We start from the raw sequence: 21,196 nt of genomic DNA, 5'->3' as shown, positions 1-21,196 counted from the left end.
TGGCATACGTGTTAAAAGTTCGTCATGTACAGTCTTATCTCTTGCTGGGCTTATTCAGAGAAGAAAGTTTGTAACTGCTTATAGTTGGCTTGGCTATCACTTGCTGAGAGATAAGAATATGTGCTGTGGGAAGCTGCAGTCAAGTCCCTTTTAAATAATAATTATGTGGTTCAAGAACCCTTTCTGTGAGATTATTGGCTAAGTCCTGTCCTCGGGATCACTGTTCTATTTTTGTCTTTCCCCACCAGTGTGCTCTCTGTGAAAAGTTAATACAATTATACTGTAAATAGTACTTTTCACAATAGTCAAATATTGACACAGAATATGTAATAATACTAACTTTGGATGAATAAGTCACACAATTTTTTGGCTAAACCATCTGTCTAGATAGTTGTGTCAGGTCCTGAAACTTAGGCAAGCAAGGTGGTTTGCTGGCTAAAAAGATTTACATTAAAAGTAACTGACTAAATTACTTCAGTTCTTTTGGTGACTGTGATATTGTTATACTGCAGTGCTGTAAGTAATCTTATCTTCCTTAACATTCACATTTGCTCCTTAGTTTTGCAGCAGAGATCTAGGTGCTTATATTCTGCTAGCACCACCTTCGGTCTGCCGCTGCGGTCATATCGCTGCTTTTTCAAATCTCTCAACTCATTTCTCTTTTCTACTTCACCTAGTTGAAAATGACTTAGGCTTTATTTGGGTATCTTTGAGTAGCTTCTCCCTGTCTTCTTTATCTGCAATCATACTACATATTTTGCTTTGCTTTTTCTCGTTTGCCATACTGGCAGTGACAATGCTTTATATCCACTATTACATTTTTTCAGTCCTGCCTCAATAGATTTCTCTCTACTTCTCTGCCTTTTTTTTTAATTTATTTTTATTATGATTTCACAATCCTAGTGTTTTGTTTTGTGAAAAACTCAAGGTATTACTTTTACAAGGCTATGGACACTTAGAGTATGAAGTTAAGTGCTCTTTTAGTCAAAATGCAACAGGAAAGGAACCAGTGACTGAGGTAATGGAGAAACTAAAAACAAAAGAGAGCACAGTAGCACAATCAAAGCTTGTACTTGCTAATTACCCTCGTTCATTTATTGATGTTACCTTACCTCTTTTTTCCATGACCCCTTCTTATTTTGCCCTGTATCTCACTGCTTGTGACAGATGTCTCTATAAGGTTTTCGAGTGTATAAGCTTGTCTTTTATTTCTTTGTGTACTTTTAAGGAAAGTTGGGGGTGAAGGTGGTGGGGACACAACCTAGTGTGTTAAAGTAAGTGAGGAAAGAACATTGCAGTATACCAGAAGATTATGGAAATAAATTGGTGCTACAGAGAAGAAACACATGGTCTGGCTGTATTCTAATGGATATCTGAATGGACACAAAAAGGAGTATAAATTCTTACTGGATTCTTTGAATCATCCAAAATTAATCTAAAAAAAAAATAATAAAATCAAGAGATGATTACAACGTTGATTTTATTTTTTGCAAACTGTAACTTCTTTTTGCAAGGTTAGTCTAATATTGCTCGTTTTCTTTAACAGTAGTTTTATAATAATATGAAAAACATGACAGTATCAAAGGTCTAATGTGTCATAAGCAGTTACATGCAACTGCTTAACAACAACTAATAAGCAGTTACAACAATTTGCACAAATATTTTTTTTAAAGCTTTTTTTGTCTGTTGTCATTTAGGTAGATAGTATATAGTTTTGTTTTTTATGAGGCAGAACTTAAAATCATAATTCATACAGGTCATGTAAGAAATAGTGGTTCAGAGCCAAATCTCAGTGTCAAAAAAAGAAATTCAGATGCAAGTAACATTACAGCTTTAAGTTGTCTGAAATATTAGTTTGATGTAAGATAATTTTTTTTTTTTTTTAAACCATCTGTTGCTTTAGGTTGTGGATATATTCTAAAACCTACAGTCAGTTAATTCTGAGTTTATCCTTCTATTTTATATCCTTTTCCTATATACTTTCCTGTTCCCTTTGCCAGCAATGACTGCTGCGAAGACTACAATGTCTTTCCATTTGAGGCCTGTGGTTCTCTATTTTCTTGCACAGCCTTTTCCAGCTGTTCCAGTTTGGATGATGCCTAAGTCAAAATACTGCTGTATTGTTCAGCTGAAATAATGGTGCCTGTCTTCTCATGAGATAGGCCTAGAAACATCTCGGCGATAGTAAACAAGTGTTGGGCTTTCTAAAGTGCAAAAAAGCAGTAAGAAAAAACATAGATGAAACATCAGTCGTTATGGTGTTCCAATTATCAAAGTTACTTCATGTTTTATCGACTAGTGATGTATATTTTTGTAATCCTTAACATGGTCAAATGTATCTTCTTGGTCACTTATGTGCATCCACTATGCTTCCACAAAATGTGTTTGCTTTTGCATAGTGTCTCCTTTACCTTTTGGAAAGTGGGTTTTTTTGGTTTTGGTTGTTTTTGTTTTTTGTTTTTTTTAAAGTTACTTCATTCAATAGTACCTCACTGCTCTTTCAAAAGCGTCTCATAAGCTTGTAGCAGATTAGCCTTAGTGGAAAAGTTTCCTTCAGGTTATGCAGTATTTTCTACACCTGGTGTTCCACTTAAAAAAAACAACCAAACAAAGAAAACACCAAACCAAATAAAACCTGAAAAGGGTAGTGCTGTTTCTTATGGGGCCAAGATGGCTGCTGTTTCCTTATCCCCTCTTGGGATTTGGGGAGACGTGTAGCTGATGCTGCTGCTTCCATTGTACTCAAGAAGGGATTCTGTGTGCTTTCGTTACAGACTCACTACTACAAGGTCACCTGAAAAACAAGGTGAAGCAAGGTGTAAGGATTCTTTTTCTTCCTGACTTCTTTTGAATCATGTGGATCGTTATCTGTCCAACAGTAGCGTTGAAATTTTGATGTATCTTACATTCCCTATCTGATACTTGACTGCTTGAAATCTTCCTAACGCAGATTGTCATTGGTCTTAAAGTTCTTCTTTGACCTCGGCATGGTTAAAATTGTCCTGTTAGCGATACCCTATTTCTTGAGCTAGTGTGCCTTCTACAGTGATGGGTTAACAACAGGGTGGGCATCTTACGGCCTGAGCCTCCAGCTTAACCCTGTGCTAGGGCTGCTGCTGGGAGACACGGGCCACCATGCTCCGCTGCTTCACAGGAGGAGGGTAGGTTACACCGTCTGCTCGTTAGTTCAGCTGCTACCAGATAAGAAGATTAAACTCTTATCCAAATCTCTTAAAGGCACTTTACGATGAAGGGAGGTGCTTCTAGTTCATGGCTGCAGAACTTCATTGGAGTAGTTTGGATTTAACGCACAAAGTGCTCTGCGTGACTCTCGGAGGCCTCGTGAATTATTTATTTTTCATAGTACCACTATTGAGTTTGCCTCCCGTCACAGAGGCAGGAGGTTATTGTTTAGAGCACGCTGTGTGTAATTTGAACTCTCGGCTCTTGGCAGTGTTAAAGCTTTTGCCCAGTTTGTGGGAGACAGGCGGCTGTTTTCAGTCCACCACAAGGAGGGTGGTGGGATAGACATGGGGACTGTTCAAACAGGGCCGGAGCAGGTGAGAAGGTGGCTTGCCAGTGACTGGAATATAAACAGATCATCAGTATGGCTTTCTGCCTGCTTCCTTTTTCTTTTGAAGCTCTTTGACTTTGGGCAAAAGTTGGAGAACATGAAGAAGTGTTTCTTGCGTATACTAATTTTGGTACAGCAAAATGTTTGGTTTATGCAGTCTTTTTCATGTTGCGTGTATGGACCATGTCGTCAGCTCTTGCAAAATTTGGAATTTTATCAGCGCTTAGGTATACAGTTTTACAAGGTTTTCCTGTGTGTTCTTTTTTTTTTGAGAAGCTCTCTGTTTACGTTTTGTTTTCTTAAACATGTATGGTTGCCAAACATAGGGGTTCGATAGGACTTCAGAAACTTTTTTTTTAAAAAAAAAAATATCACCTGAGTCTTTCTAATAGCAGACACATAAAGGGGAGCTCTCAAGGGACAATCTATATGTGAGCTAGAGCTATTGTTAATGTTTTTTTTTCTCCTCCTTTCCTGCAGGTTCATGTGTTCTCAGTTACCTAACCAGGTACTGAAGAGCATCAGTATTATTGACAGCCCTGGCATTCTCTCTGGAGAGAAGCAGCGCATCAGCAGAGGTGAGTTGCAGGGCTTGAAAATACCCAACCTCAATAACTATTTTTGCTGTAATGGACAAGTCATCATCCTAATCTGTTGGGGTCCTGTTTTAGTGGCATTGGGTGGTGGCATGTCTCAAACTTTGTTACTGCAAGGCTATCTAAAACCGTGTTTTAAGGCTAGAAGTAGGGTTTGGAATTTTTACTCTTGAAAACCGGTGGTGCTGGGATTTCTGTCACCCCACTTCTATGGCTGCAGATGGCTATTTGACGCTCCTGGGAAAAAGCGTTATTTCTGACATTTTAGTTGCTTTCCACAAAGTAATAATAAATAGCTCATATATAGTATTGACGTTAATGAATGAAGAAATGTTTCATAATAGCTATAGCTCTTCAAGCCGGTCATGTTTAAAAACTGGGTTTCTGGCATAAATAAGGTGCTTTTGTTGTAAGCATAGCTGCTAGTGTTGCTTCTTAACGTTGCTCAGTCATGCCAGAATACAATTTTCAGTTGAAAGACTTATGGTAGCAGGAGGAAGAGGGAATGAAATTAATTTTCTTTAATGAAAATTCTGTGAAGAACTGAACCCTGTTTTTAACACGCTCTTTAAGAAATTAGCCTGTGTTTGAGAAACTATTAGAACAGCATGGTGTAAATAACTTTCTTCTTTGTTTCCTTCAGCTGCATTTAAGTGCACTCCAGAGGTTTCTGTGGAGTTGCAAATAGTAGTGATGGAGTGTGTGGCTTATGCTGCCCTCTGTTTTCAGACCTTTGCTTAAGAAATGGGAACTTGTATGTTTTGTGTCTGTGGGAGGGGGCAGTAATCAGTTCTTTAACATACCACACCTGGGATTTTCTGAAGAAATCCTGGAATAAGCACCATATATGGCAGCTGTGCAACCATAGTCTTGTCTTTGCATTGCACTGACAGAGACTAACCTAAGACTGTCATCTAAACTATGCCTGCTTAGCAAACTGGTCTACTAGATGTTTCTGGATTTTTTTGTTCAGTGTGTGAATGTGGTTTTTGTCCTTCTTGTTGCTCGTGTAGTCACGTAAAGCATTTGTCACGGGGAGAACTGTGTTTTCCTATATGTGATATATTGGTGAACTAGCAGAGATGAACATCAATGAGTGCTCTACATCTGTGCAAGCAAAGGCTTGAATGTTGCCGAACCAGATGAGTAAAACAAATACTGCAAGTTGGCATTTTTACTTCTAGGCAGAAATGACAAAGTGTATAACTAATCATTTTAATCTTATTAGATGTCCACAAAATATTTAAGTCTCGCTTTAGACAGAGTCTGATAAAATCAAAGATGGTCTTAAATCTCCTACTTCTGCTTCTCCATTTTGGATTCCAGCTCCCTTTTGCCTCCACAAAGAAAAAAACAGGCTCATCTTTCTCCCTCTCTGCTTCTTAAATCAAAAGAAAACGATGCTTGGCAGCATTGAAGTATCTGCTGCCACTTCCGTAACAGTATGGAAGTGAACATGAAATGAGCAGAGAACTTAAAGCACCATGTTAATATGCCACTGAAAAAGTGAGCAATTGTGTGATAAAATTCAACACCATTAGGGATTGCTGTGGAAGTCCCAAACTTCACGTGTGGGACAGAGTTGTGTTTCACTCCAGGTTTTGTTTCACTGGTAGTCCTGTGTTCCTTAAAGGACCATGGCTCTTCACTGCCATTTAGAATTCCTGTTATAACTTAACAAAACATATGACTGTTACTCCTTTGTGAAACTCCATTTCTTGATTGTATGTGCCTTGTCAATTGTTTTTATGGCCTAGCTGGCCTGCCCTTTCATATGGTAGACTTTTACCCAAGTTGACAGTGCTCAGTCATAACCTCGAACTCTTATCTGTTTCACAGGCTTTAAGTCGACTAGTTTCCATTTCATGAATATTTTTTTCTTCAGTGTGTTAAGGATTGTCTTGAATATGTAACTTAGCATAGTTCTTCTATCACAAATGTGGTTCTCCTGTATGCTGTTTAGCTTTAACCAGTGTGGTTGTACCATAAATAAGGACTTGGGAGTCAGCTTTAGAGCATTGTTCTCTCAGTGCCACAGGGCTGCAGGGCAACTGCTGCCAAGGTTTACGGTTTCATATACTTAGGCATCAGCATATAGGAAGTACCTACAAGACACAGTACGGACCTATATTGCATGCTCTTATGATTAGGCAATACTGCACTTGCCCATGTCTGAAATATTGCATAGTCAGATACGTTTCCTGTATATGATTTTTGGGCTGCTTATGCAGTTTCCATACAGGTGGTTTTGTGGGGTAGAAACTGGACTTGTCCTGTGGTACTGCACATAGCAAGGCCTGACTGACCTGCTTCCTGAAGGAGTCGGACTGACTTCAATGTATTTATGCTATGAGACTGATTTAGCATGTTTTGAAGTTTGAGTTGCTTAGACTACTTTTTAAATCATTGCGTGTGAACGTAAGCAGGATCCTACAAGATGTTTTGCTCCAAGCTTGGAGAAGAGAAGACTCCGGGGAGACCTTATAGCAGCTTTCCAGTAACTGAAGGGGGCCTACAAGAAGGCTGGAGAGGGACTTTTTACAAGGGCATGTAGTGATAGGATGAGGGGTAATGGCTTCAAACTGGAAGAGGGCAGGTTTAGATTAGACATTAGGAAGAAATTTTTCACTGTGAGGGTGGTGAGGCACTGGAACAGGTTGAACAGAGAAGTTGTGGAGGTTCCATCCCAGGAAGTGTTCAAGGCCAGGCTGGATGGGGCTTTGAGCAACCTGGTCTAGTGGGAGGCGTCCCTGCCTGTGGTAGGGGGGTTGGAGCTAGGGGATCTTCAAGGTCCTTTCCAACCTAAACCATTCTATGATTTCTGCTGTCTCTAAACATGTCTCTGTCAGAGAAGGTTCTGTTTGTGCACCTCCAGACCAACAAAGGTTTTTTTCCTACATGTGTGTTGTTACCCTTAAACTCACTGGCTGCTGCTCACTGAAACAAGGTGGAAGCTGCTGTGCATCACTGTGGGAACTGCCATTTCTTTTTACTGTGAAGGTGATTACAGACTTAAACATAGGGGTGCTTTTCTGTGCTTGGCAGGAAAGCTCTAAATATACAGAATGATTCTTCAGAATTTATTTTCTGACAATTTCACAATTTTATATTTCAAAATTTTGTAGTTCAGCAATTTTTTTTAAGCTTTTGGTTTCTTTTTATTTCTCTCTTAAATATTTGTTTTTCTTATGAATCTTGCTGGTATTTTCAAAATAATATATACAAGATGAGATTTTTTCATAATTCAGTAATGGAATGTGACGTTTAATAACACCTGCTAAGTATTCTTAGATGCTTTCTATTCTGCACGTTATTGGTGTCTGTTCATATCTGAGTTTTTAAATTACCTTTCTAGAAGTTTAGCTTGTTTCTAACACTGATGAGCAGCAACTTTTCTTATTGGTGATGTTTTAATGTATTTGATGGAAGATTACCGGGCCTTAGTGTAAAACCTTTACTCTTTACTCCTGGTGTTTTTTTCCATCTTCCTGTGAGCAACTGCTTAACTATTTACCTGTGAATGGACACAACACCTGCATAATGATAGAATTTAACAGGTATCACTAGGAGTAAGGTGAAGTTATTGAGACCAACAAAGCAATTGAATGTTAACTTTCAGTTTTAAAATGCAGGAAAATAGTAAAAGGACTATGTGAAAATACAGGATATGCACTACTCCCAACATGTTTTATTTATAACTCTGGAAAGCATCCAGGCCATGGATGAAGAAACTGATTGCTTTCTGAAGAGTCAAAAATATACACGGAGTATGACATTCAAAGCTGTCTCTCTTGACAAACTTTTCCCACTCCTGTTGTCGGCAGGAGGATGTGCCAGAAGCTTCCTGCCTGTCAGGTCAGAGGCTGCTCAAGAGGCTGGAGGAGAATGCACAGACCTGTGCCAGCATTGTCCCCGGTCAGACAATGCCCGTCCCTGTGCTGCTTCTGCAGCATCGCTGGTGATGTTCACAAAGACAATGTCAGACAGAAATGTGCGTATGGTCTGCAAGATTTGGGAGGAACAATGAGCGTAAGGAGAGGAGGAAGGTGAAGCAATGTCTGGCAGGGTGTGGGGAGGAACTGCTTTTAGAAAGGGGGGGAGGGTTGGTTCATGACAGTGTCATGAAGCCAAGGATTTCAAGAAGTATGGGGAAAAAGCTCAGAGGAAAATGAAGGATGTTGGTTAACTTGCATTTTAAGAACTGGAGTTACTTAAATGCAAGCAATTTTCTCAGTTCAGTCTGGCTTGTGAAAATGTAGTCATGGATTAAGTAAGGTGATGTACATAGTTGCAGCATTGCCTCAGGCTTTCCCTTGCAATGAGACACTGTACGTTCTCCTTAGGATTAGTCTACCAACAGGAGTGCAATAAGAGTGTTATCTGGGAGTGCTGGATCAAGGCAGGCTTTTGTTAACATAACTGGAAACTTCCACCCTGGGCAGCAAAAAGTGCATCTTTCCATGTGCGACTGAGCTCCGTTTGAGAGACAGTTCATATGTGCGCCTGTGGCAAAGCATAGAAGAACAGCAGATTGGGGAGGGGGGGAAGGCTGCTTTTGTCCATGTCCAAATTGTGTGTTGTAGCCTTGATGGTGTGGTACTTAGCAATGGCAGGTGGGATCTCTCCAGCGCTCTGCCCACCCCTGATTCATCTGGTAAGTGGATACTGTTCCTTGAGCTTGGAGGCTCCTCACTGCAGCATTCATCTGAGAGGTGCCTCTCATCTGCTGTGCCAGTAGCACCAGCCCCAGGGTTGGAAGAACTGGACACTCTGCCTGTCTGTGCTCACAGAGGATGGGTGGAGCCCATCACGCCTCCTTAATTGTTTTGTGAATTGCAAAAGCTTTGTGAGATGGTATTAGGGCAAGTTGGAAATTATTTACCTTGGTTCCACAAGGGAAAGCCTACTGTTTGTTTAAATCTTTATTACTAACTGGCACAGAAAATTGATTTGCACTCACACCACGTGATTGCAGAGCTGTATCTCTGAGTATGGCTGGTGGCTGTCGAGCACGGGGCTGGTACTTTGCTTTGTGCTAATGACACGTGACAGCTCATGGTGATTCCACTCACCAGTGTTTCCAGGGCTGGTAACCACATGCAGTTTCTCTCTTTTTCACGTCTTCCGCATTGTTCCATTTTGTTCTCCTCTGTGGTCTCCGCTCAGCCCGTTACTGATGCCCGACAGTTATGCTTCTGTTGGAGGCAGCAGCTCGCTCCCTCCGTGCAGGTTGGGATGAGCTCTGCAGTGCTGCTGGTGGATCGCTGCTTTCCTCAGCCCCCTAAGCTGGGTACAAGGTTGACTTGTGACTTTTAATATGCATTTGTGAGTAGATGTTGTACCTGGTGAGATGTAGATCCTCAGGCTGGATGTAATTGCTGACATCAGTCATTGGAACAAACTTGTGAAGAAATGCCAACAATACTTCTCAGCCTCTTGCTGTTCTATCAACACCAAACTTTTTTGGTCTGGTTTTCCAAACTGCTCGACTCTGAAAGCCCTAATCCACACACATTTACTGTATGTGACAGCATCCTAAATGGGTTGTCTTGGTGCTGTCCTATGTTTTCTTTCAAGATCATTGCTTTGACTGGTGGGATAGATCTGCATTTTGTTGTCTGTGGGAACAGGGTGGAGAAATCATGAAATCAACAGCGTGAAACCCTTGGCTGAAATACTTAACCATATATCACTTCTCTGTAGTTCAGATATACTCACTGAATCTGTATATAAAATAGGTTCACTTCTAATGACAAATTGTCATTAAAATGAATAGGGTTTTTTCAGATTTTTTGAGGTGTTTTTCTTAGCAATTTTCAACAAGTGGACTTTTCTTTCTCAAAGCAAATGCTTCATTAATGTTTAATTCATAATTAAAAGAAATTTATTGGTAATTAACATAGTTGTTAACTGTACAATTGTTTTTACAGTTCAAAATACATCAAATGTGTGATGGGAATTTATATATTTATTTAACTAGCCTTATAAGTCACCTTCTCACATACCCATTTGTTGAAAACGTAATAGAATTTGACTTGCTTCATTTTGCAATTTTATGTATTTCATTTCCAGCAGACTTCCTTCCACATGAGTGAAATCAGAGTGGATTATTGCATAGCTCAGATTTGTGCACTGTAGCAACTATATTGTGATATGCAAGTGACATACAAGATCTCGCTTCTCCCTTTCTTTCCTGCTAAGTTTTTATAAAGTTTTATTCATACTGGGTTTGATAAGATTATTAGTGTGAAGTGAGAAGAGTTCTCTTTGAGGTGAATTTTGTGTAGCTCTTCTCCTTGCCCACACCTTTCATCTCATGTTTAGCTCTTCAGGAACTGCTCAGAGCAAAGAACGAGCATATGAAAGCATCAGAGCAGCATTATCGGGAAAGAGGCATTTTTGCATTCCTTACAAAGTAATCTTTTTAATGGGAAATGTTATGTTGGCCTTTTTTTTTGTAATAGCCAGTTAATGAGTCTGACCTGCATCCTTTTGGATGCTAATAATACCTTTTCAGCATAGCCCTCTCATTTCAGTTCGATGTGTCTGTGCTGGATTTTTACTGAGGTTTTATGATCTCTTTGGGGAAGGTGGGAGGCAGATAACTGGGGACATTTTCTTACTATTAACTAGAAGTTCTGGATTTTATTTCATATGCTATTTGTCATTTATAAGTTAAAAAATTAAGACCGAGTTCTTTCCTGTGTTGCTAAACATGCACAAGTATGCTCAATGACAAATCTGGAGTTTACTTTCATGTATGCCTGCTTTTCTTGATGTTGGCCCAAATCAAGTTGTAATGGAAAGCAAAAAAAAAAAAAAAGCTGATTTGCTTCTAGGTTCCCTGTTAAAGACCAACAACTTGAAAGTATAGTGAGTAATGACTTGACTGAACCAGCATTGTTTTAAGAAAAGCCAAGCAACTTTACAATGCTCCCTACCTTTTTATTTATACTGTTTAAAAGATGCTAGGGAGAAAGAGGAGTGGTGAAGAGTGTTTTGCTTGTATCTGGACTAGGTCTATGAAGTGTTTGTATAATTGGCTCATGTATGAGTAGGCTGAGTGGGTTTTCTTTGCTGGGGGATTGGAGGTTTAAAAGCTTATCTTGCTCAGCTGAGAAAGGACAAAAGACACCCTGGAAGGCTCACTGGTGGTAACTGAGCTTTCTTTGCTGTTGTCATGTGAATATATGCTGCTGGTGGCAAAACTGTTGGTTCTGTTTGGGTTACGTTACACCAGTCCTTGCATTTTGACTGCTCCCTCTTTCAGCTCTGATTAGTTCCTGAGAGGAAGAGGAGGGGTGGGATGTCAGCTTCCAGCTCATACCTTGCTGTTCCTTACTCAAACGAGATGAGTCACATCCATGCCAAGCCCAATGCCACATCACTAGTGGTGACTCTGTGGATTAAATGTGTCACTTCTGAATGAGGAGCTCCTGAATACTGTTTTTTGTGTGGACTAGGCTGCCAGCTGCATTTATAAAAGCATTCAGACAGGTGCTACGAATAGGCTTTTCTTTAGTACATCAAAAAGTTTGTTTCAGATGGTCAGAAAGGTCACTGCTCATTGTGTTCTGTAACCTGTCACATCCCCAAAGCCATCAGCAAGGTAGGCACATTACTTGTAAATCGGATCTCTGATTTTGCTGAGGTAGAAATAACAGTTTCAATGCAAGGAGAGATGAGTTCAGAAATGGTTTTGAATTCCAAATATTTTTGATTGCTGACTTAGGCTGGAGTGCTGTGCGTGTGCTGTTTTCCTTGTTAGTACAGATAGGCAGTGCTACCAAAGTGGCCAGTGTTAACAGTGATGAAAAGAGAGCTTGTGATAAGAGCCTCACAGGGCTGCTTGGCTTGGACAGTCTGCTGGAGCCAGAACTCCTGCAAAGAGGCAAATATGGGTGTGAGACAGTTACTCACAGCAGCACAAAAGACAGTGACATAGGAGAGGGATGGCAAGGTTGAAGGAAGGGCAGTGATACAAAAAAAAAAAAAGGCAGGAATAGTGAGACCGGTCTAAGGAAGTGTAGGATACAGTTGTCCTGACCTCATTATCCACAGACTCTCTCCGTCAGGTGGTCTGTCTCCTCTTTTCCCCCAGGTAGATGCTATGATCCTCTTGTTCTCCATCCCCAGCCCTACCATCTCCGAGTCTCACTTATCTGAATAGTAGGACTGTAACAGCATGTTCTTCCTTCAGGCTATGACTTCTGCCAAGTCCTTCAGTGGTTTGCTGAGAGAGTCGACCGCATCATCCTCCTTTTTGATGCCCATAAGCTGGATATATCCGATGAGTTTTCAGAGGCTATTAAGTCATTCCGGGGCCAGGATGACAAGATTCGAGTGGTGCTTAATAAGGCCGACCAAGTGGACACACAGCAGCTGATGAGGGTCTACGGTGCGCTCATGTGGTCCCTGGGAAAGGTGATCAACACTCCAGAGGTGCTGCGGGTCTACATTGGCTCCTTCTGGGCCCATCCTCTCCGAAACACAGAGAATCGAAGACTCTTTGAAGCCGAGGCACAGGATCTTTTCAAGGATATCCAGAGTCTCCCGCAGAAGGCTGCTGTGCGGAAACTGAATGATCTCATTAAGCGGGCGAGACTTGCAAAGGTAAGAAAAGATAAAAAACCTAAATTAATTTAATGAGCAGTCTTTCAGCGTGTCCTTTCTCACCCTTCCCAATCTTTCTCTGCATATAAACTGTGTGGTCTTCAGCAAATGGATTGAATTGTCAGTTTCTGAAGGAAGAGGTAGGCACCCAAGATATAGAAGCAAGTAGGAGGAAATCGACACTTGTACTGGGATGCCTCCCTGACTTTAGAGAAGGGATTTGCTGCTTTTTAGGCCATTAAAGCTATTGTTTGCTTGGTAGGGGAGTGAATTGTGTTTTTTTTTCACTGTGCAGCAAGGTAATCTTAATGCTACTTTTTGGAGATTAAACCACTTGTTTTTTTAATGATAGCTGCTATGTAGAGAACACTAAAAAATAAAAAGGGGGGGGGAGGGCAAAAAAACACAACCAAAACTATTCACATGCAACCTTCCATATGCTTTTTTGCATATTAATGCCTCGCTGCGTACTGTCAATCAGGTGCTGTGGAAAGACACTTTGACTAAATGCATTTATGTTATATCCTGGAATACAAGACTGATTAAAAGCCTCAGTCTTGCTGAAGCATAGAAACTGATGAATTGGAGAGGTGTTTGTGCATTAGATTGACACTCTTGAGCGTCTCAGATTATATCTTCTTCATTCTGAGCCACAGAGACACTCGGGTGATAGAGACTTTGTGTCATCATATCCAGAAAAACCCATCTCTCGTTATTCAGGAACATGTGCTGCAGTGTAGGTAGCCCCAGTCACTGTTCCCCTTGTTTTTGGCTCTGGAGGAGTACATGCATTGTGTGCAACTTAGAGTCACTAAGTAGTATGCGTGGGGCAGGCTGTGTGTGACAACACTGTCTACAACCACAGTGTTACATGGTATATTTTTGTCCTATTTCTATTTCTTAGTCTCTTCTAACCGAAAAACAAAAGCAAATGGTTAACTTGCCGTCAAATTTGACTTTTTTTTTTTAAGTCCTGTGACTTGCTATCCCATGTTGAAGATGGGAACTGTTCTTATCTGTAAGAAACACATGTGCCTACTTGCAGAACTCAGACCACATAGCATACACATGTGCAACTGTTGGTGCTTGTGAACTATAAACATACTTTTCTGGTTTTGATAGAAGTACTATTTTAAACAGAAGATCCATAAAATTACTTACAATTATTTCTAAACTCTCTTAGAATCAGAATAATAGAATAATTTGGGTTGGAAGGGACCTTTAAAGGTCATCTAGTCCAACCCCCCTGCAGTGAGCATGTACGTCTTCAACTAGATCAGGTCGCCCGTCCAACCTGGCCTTGAATGTTTCCGGGCATGGGGCATCTACCACCTCTCTGGACAACCTGTTCCAGTGTTTCACCACTCTCATTGTAAAAAAACTTCTTCCTTGTTCTGTCATTCTGGAGGAATATGTCTACCCTACTAGAAAATTTAATGGGTTTATGCAGAAACCCTGCTTCTTTATGCTGTTAATTTTTTTTTCTCCTCTGTAGAAATTTAAATTTATCTGCAATTAAAATTCATGCACTTATTCTAGATATGAGGAAGTGATATTGAATGTATATTCTTGTCCATTTTTTGCTGTTGTTCTGTTAACAGTCAAATGTGAAAGTTTGGGATCTTAGGATGCACAAAGAAGAAGCGGCTACACTATTTTTCTTTAAAAACAAGAGATTTTTTTTTCCAGTTTCTATTAAGCCTTCTAAATAAGTAAGGAAAGCAATGGAAGAGCACTTTCTCTGTACAGGTTATGTGTTAAGTTTGTACAAAATACTATAAGGCTCATTCTGGGGTGTTTTGGTAGGTATTAATTATTGTTTTTACACCATGTTGCTATAGTGACTTTTTTCTAGTGATGCTTTTTTTGTGGTAATCTGTCTTCCCTCAGTCTTCAAAGTGTCAGTTTTTTTACTGTTCAATGGCTTGATGAATGTTTTTTTTTTTATGCGTTTTTCTGTGTGTGTGAAAATTGTGTGTAACTTCTGATTTGGCAACAGCTATATTTGTATTTTAATGAAGAAAGGCCCGAGTTGTGTAAACACGTAGCCTGTTGTGGAGCGTAGGAAAGCAGTTTGATTACTTCAAGTTGTGGTAGATGTGTATTGCTTCTAAAAGAAGCCAGCCCTTGTGCTTCCCTCTTGTGTGAAGCAGAAATAAATATCTGTGTACACACCATCAACTGGACAAGTGAACTCGCCTCAGTTAAGAAGTGCAACCCACCATTTCTGTCCTGGACCAGATCACTTGCTGTGGCCACGGAGATCCTTTTTGTGGTGGAAGGTGGTGGGAGGGTGGTAAGGGGAAGAGATGAATGGCTCGGGGGTGAGGGTGGAAGGAGGGTGCATGGGCAGGATGGATGTTTTGATGGCAATGCTGGATTATCATAATCACAGCCAGCAGGTGGGAAACTTGAAGAGCTCTGCAAGTACCAATGTGTTTAGGACTTGTCATCCTAAATTAAGGTCTGTCTATATATGCTGGAATGACTCCACTTTTCTCCCTAACGCTTTGCAAGGCAGCCGTGGCATGTTGTTGTTCTCGCATATTGACTGCTCTGTCATCCTCTTGTGGCTGCATAAATATAGACTATGGGTATTCACTTTTCTGGGATTAAATAGGTAGGAATGCAGTGTCACTTCAATTAGATAGCTCTGCCACTTAGCATACTTGGGTTGAGGCATTATTCCATGACTTCCCATAATGATTGGTAAGGCAAATGGACTTACAAATCTCTACCACTGAGACAGATGGACCAGTATGGCTGTGCTCTGTGTATGATCCATGCATGTAGTGTCAGGACGTGGGATTAGGGCCTTGATTTGGTCTCACTGTTGGTAGTGATGGAATGCTGTACCATGCTGCTTCTTAAACTGCAAGTGTATATCTGTATTTCTTTTAAATGTGTTTGCTTTAACTCTGCCTCTCAAGGGAATGCTGAAAGCAGCAAAAACTAGTTGATAATTGTTCATATAAACATGAAGTTCCAGAAATAATTGTTGATAATATCTTATGCTTCAGTTGACTTATGGAAAGATGTTATTTTTGTGTCGTTTTGTGACCTGAGTAAAGAACACTAATGTTAAGTGTAGATAAACAGTAGTATTGATTTCAGTTTTGCTTCTTCTTAGGTTCATGCTTATATCATCAGCTATCTGAAAAAAGAAATGCCCTCTGTATTTGGAAAAGAGAACAAGAAGAAGGAACTGATCAGCAGATTACCAGAGATCTACATTCAACTGCAAAGGGAATACCATATCTCAGCAGGGGACTTCCCTGAAGTCAAGAAAATGCAGGTAAGATGATAGATTACAGTTCCTCTGAAATAATACTAACTTTCCAATAGGATTGCTGAATTGGAAAAGGTAAGACAGAGTATCTCAGCATTTTCTCAGTTTAGGGTCTTCAGCAATATAGCAGCTGAAGTGACAATCAATCATGTGCCTGTTGTGGGGTTACCATGATGTGGAAGCAGTCCAGAACAAAAAAAAAATTGGTAACTTGCTTAGTGTGCATCCACTGATACAGGACTATAGAAATTGCCATAAAGAGTCAGACCTTCTGTCAATATTTGGTCCCTCAGGGTAGATAGTACTAAAGGCTTTGTGCAAATAAAATGGCAGTGGAAACTTACAGGTTAAGGTGGTCCTTGTTTTGTGTCTTAAATGTGGGTATTTATATTGCTTTTGTAATGCTATCAGATACTTGCATAGGTGAAGATATCTGTAGTCACATATTATTAATTTTTACCCTACTCTGTTCTTGCTCTTAATGATACTGTTTGCCATTAGTAACAAAGGCAATGCCTTACCTGAAAGTCCAACCTAAAACCTCTCTCTTCTGAAAGTAGTGCCTTTCAGTTTTTTCCTGTCCTTTTGAGCTTGTATTCTATGAAGGAGAGAGAAGTTCTCAATTTCTACTCCTATCATTCCTTCTTAAATACCTTTTGTCTCTTGTTCCTCTTCTGAAACTTATGCAATCTTACTACCAACTTTCTGTCGCTTTCTCACCTTTTTATTTCTGTCCTCTGATTTGAGGTGAGTTGTTTAGAAACAGAGTATCCTAGGGAAGAACAAATGATGTTTTATTAGCAATGCTTTCAATTTATTCCTCAAGCCTCAATTTGCAACTTTTGGATCTCTGATCATAGGCTTCTTAAATGGCCTTTGAATTAGAAGATAATTCAGCTTGGAAGCTGAAGAACATGAGATCAGGAGCCTGTAGTTTGATCTGACCACGGGCTAGTGATGAGTGTGATGGAGCATGTTTTCCAGATTGACACTTGTGTGTCATTCTCACAATCTATGTGGTACATTTACACTGCTCATCCTAGGTTAATCAGCCAGTCATCACTCTATCAGGGATGCAGTTCTTTTATGAACTAAAATATTTAACTTGGGAATCAATTATTGGCATGAGACCGTAAATTATAGCTGAAGCACAAGATCTATTTCGGCTAGGTTTTTGCAGGCAGGATTGTTGGAAGGGTTTCATGAGTTAGGTTTTAAAAGGGGGTTGTGTGGAAAAAGTCAACTCTTAATTCCCTTGCCACTTTGCTTGGTGATGGGGAATGAGAGAGTGAGAGATGATCACTTGGATATTGACACAAAATTTGAATAGAACTTTATAAAGCTAATAGTGCATGTCGCTAAGCCTCAGCAGCAGATGGCAGCAAATATATGCATGAGAGAGCAGTCACTTCTGTAATGAGGAGTAAAATGGTGAGAAAAGAAAATTGTGCCAAAACAGATAGCAGACTTGACCTTTGCTTTCTAAGATTTATTGCGTATCATAAATTTATCCTGATCAGTTGCTGAAAATCAGGTGATTGTGTGTAAATGTCACCTGAACAGCGATGATTGTTGGCTGACGGTTTTCCTCTAAGAAAACCAAAGTTCTGTGTATGTGGGCAAAGCCACTTGCCCATGCTTCAGGTTTCTTGGGTTCATATCATTACAGTTCTGATATATATGGGAGCAGGTCCCTGAGACAGATGTGATTAGTCAAAGGAGTTTAACACCATTTGAGAGGGGATTTGGGGGGGGTGGTTTGTTTTTTTAGCAGTTTCCACTGTAACTCTCTCTCCTTGGCTAGCATTTTGCATGTAGAAATCACTTAATAATTGCCTAGAGCGTTTTTAATTTTTCAACACACTATTGTAAAACAGGCTTGGGCTTGTGTTGAAATAGCACATATCACCTAGTTAAACAACTCATTGAGGTTAGTAGGAGTTTATGTACAAAATGAAAACTCAGCAGGGACCATGTAACTTAGGAGTTCTGGCAGCACTTGTATAAAAACACTGCTGCTGTTATCCCAACTCAGTTGTTCTTTATTGGTAAAGGACGTTTCTTCATGACTTAACCACAAAGAAGTTTAATCTATAAAATCAGATCAGTCCTGCAAACTCTTGGATTTATTTTTAACTTAAACACTTACACAAGTGCTAGCAGAACTGAGGGCCTACTTGCATATTTTCTTTGATGTTCGGAAGAAAATCACCAAATGGAAAGTTGTTAGGTAACATTCATCAACTGCCATGTTCTTATGCATTGCTGCTTTGAAAATTGTATTCTAAATGTAATTTAATAGACCAGCGCATACACTGTTGCAAAATTGTCTTAATGTATTTCACCAGTATATTAGGTCTACGATACATATGTGTCAGCTTTGCTTCTCCTTCAAGAGGGGTTTCAGTTATGGAAACTGCTTCAAAAGATAACAGATTATTTTAATTTAAAGCCCATTCCTTAACCTGTTTCAATGTATTGGAGGTTTTTTTCTAACTGCTGTCACTGAAACCCTTGTCATTGACAGGAGCTGTTGGAGACTTGTGACTTCACTAAATTTCATTCTTTGAAACCAAAGCTAATTGAAGCTGTGGATAACATGCTGGCCAACAAAATTGCCTCCCTGATGAGCCTGATCACCCAGGAAGAGAGCAATATGCCCACAGAGATGGTGCATGGTGGAGCATTTGATGGCACCATGGCAGGACCCTTTGGCCACGGATATGGAGAAGGTGTTAAGGAAGGAGCTGATGAAGATGAATGGGTTGTCGCCAAAGATAAACCTGCTTATGATGAGATTTTCTACACTCTGTCACCAATCAATGGCAAAATATCTGGGATCAGTGCAAAGAAGGAGATGGTGACTTCTAAACTACCCAACAGTGTCTTGGGGAAGATCTGGAAACTTGCAGACTGTGATGGCGATGGGATGTTGGATGATGAGGAGTTTGCATTAGCAAAACATCTTATCAAGATTAAATTGGATGGATATGAACTTCCTGGCACACTACCTTCCCACCTGGTGCCACCATCTCACAGGAAACCTTTGCAGACAGCAGAGTGAAAAATACAAGTAAAAGAATGAGGATTTTGGAAATCCTTCAACAAATGTGTTGAAACCACCAAAATTTGAAATTACGCTTAGATCCTTAAACCTCACAGCACATCTCACGCAAGTTACTGAAATTAGAAGCATAGTAGCAGGGAAACATTCATGTAGTTGGCCCTGCTGACCTTCACTGAGACATGCTTATCACAAGTGCCTTGTATAGATCTATCATAATGTGTGATGGTAAGGTGAAAATGTTTTTCTAGGCCTGCTTCCATGTCTTGCTGCCTTTACAACCATAAAGCAGAAAAGACCATGTATAAAAATCACTGACCTTCACCAAACCTAAATACTTTTATCAGGCACAAGTTTCTCCAAACTGTTTTAAATAGTGCAAGGGAGCTCTAAATGTTAAATTCACCTGCCTATGCAAGGAACGCTTTCTATGCTAGAAACATACTTTAGGCATCGAGTGAATGTCAGCATCTCTATAGATTAAGAAAAGGCAAATATAAAAGGAAACTTTATTTTTGTTGTTTTTTCTTTATTTAACTTAGGGGTAGAAGGAGAGAAGAGTAATTGAGAGAGAATTTTAAGTGCTCAGAATACGAGCAGACTTGTTTTAAAACTTCACTGATTATAGCTAAAACTACAAAATATTAAAATGATTCTTTCAATCTGTCATCATTGTGTCTTGTTAGAACTACTTCAGTTTTATATAGGAGTATGTACTCAGTATTATCATTAAAAGAACTGAATATCCTTTGTTCCTTGGATCTCTAGTCTCTTTTGAGGTTTCAGTTTAGCTGCTCTGCAGACAATAAATTCCTGAATTGTTCAAAGCGACAGCAGAATGTTTTTATAAGCTTAAAAAAAAAAAATCACATTTCAATTGGAATCAAGCCTCACTATCTGTTTAGAAAAGGTATGTTGCTCAAAGTCAGCCTCTTCAAAGCACATCAAATTGTCTCGGGAAATTTTCATTTGTATTAATTACTATTTACAGGTAATAATACAGTTATCTCTGTATATATTTTTTTATATATAATATTTTTAAGAAAAGTGTTTGACTTTCTTTTGCCAACATGTAGCTGACAACCACAAAAGAGATTTGATTCCTATGGTGGCAGATTTGAAAGATGGGGAGGCTAACAGGGATCTTCACATTGACTGTAATAAATGATAAACTGGTCCCTCCAGATATTATTCCTTTATTGAAAACAATCCATGAAAGGAATGGATGCTTAATAAACATTGATTTGTCTAACAACACAATCAAAGTTGAACGTATCAGCTGCTTACAACTGATTTTTATCAGTACCTTAACGCAAATTTTTGGCCCTGTGAACTTGAGTCTTTCAGGGAGGGCCAGTCCTTTTCTAAAATCAAACTTGGCAGTCAGTTTTGCTCTATGCATGTGAGCAGGAATTGACTTGTGTTCCGTTTGTAGTATGAAATACCCTACACATCAAAGGTACTGTAGTTTTGAGCACTTTTTCTTTGAGTCTCAGTAAGTCGTAGCAGTAGTGCCTTCTGAGACAGTGCAAACCAAAAAGTGTTTTAGCATCTTTGCAGTAGGGGTGGGGAGGGAAGTAGTTTGGGTATTGTCTGCCAGTTAAGATTTTAGTCACACTTTACGTGTTCAGGTTTGTAGGTGACATAAGAAGAGCCTCATCTTCTTTTTTTCAAATCGTACATTTGTAGGTTGTCAGTCAGGTTTAATACTTCAGATCTTTCCGGACCTCTTATCTTTCTGCATCTGTTCTATTCTGATGTGAAATTAGCATGAACTTTGCCAGGGCTCTACCATGGGAAAACAATGAAGCTATTTTAAGTAATGACAGAGGAACACCTTTACCTTGCCAGGCTTCCAGGCCTGTATCAAGGATATCCTGGCATAGTTAAATTGTTCTTGAGGACTTGCTTGCTTTTTTTAATTCTTAGGGTTTTTTCGTGTCATTCAAGCATACCAGCTTTATTTCTGTTAGACCTAAATTAGAAGCCAAATTAGCCTTAGTACATCTCTGTGCACTTTAGTAGAGCTGTGAAACTTGACCATGAGTCTACCTGTGTGA

At 39.7% G+C, this 21,196-nt stretch overlaps 1 protein-coding gene across 1 annotated transcript in view; it reads left to right on the top strand.

Annotated features, from left to right (window-relative positions):
* Positions 1 to 19,136, top strand: part of EHD4 (EH-domain containing 4) — a 29,733-nt gene extending 10,597 nt beyond the window's left edge. Inside the window, exons 3-6 of the mRNA XM_009887975.1 lie at positions 4,055 to 4,152; positions 12,371 to 12,783; positions 15,914 to 16,078; positions 18,600 to 19,136. Coding sequence (XP_009886277.1) covers positions 4,055 to 4,152; positions 12,371 to 12,783; positions 15,914 to 16,078; positions 18,600 to 19,136 — 1,213 coding nt within the window. The remainder of the gene's footprint in view (positions 1 to 4,054; positions 4,153 to 12,370; positions 12,784 to 15,913; positions 16,079 to 18,599) is intronic.
* The last annotated feature ends 2,060 nt before the right edge of the window (positions 19,137 to 21,196 follow it).

Source organism: Charadrius vociferus, unplaced genomic scaffold (genome assembly GCF_000708025.1).
Source record: "Charadrius vociferus isolate BGI_N301 unplaced genomic scaffold, ASM70802v2 scaffold337, whole genome shotgun sequence".
In the NCBI taxonomy this organism is placed as follows: Eukaryota; Metazoa; Chordata; class Aves; order Charadriiformes; family Charadriidae; genus Charadrius; species Charadrius vociferus.
This window is presented reverse-complemented; position numbering and strand designations above follow the sequence as displayed.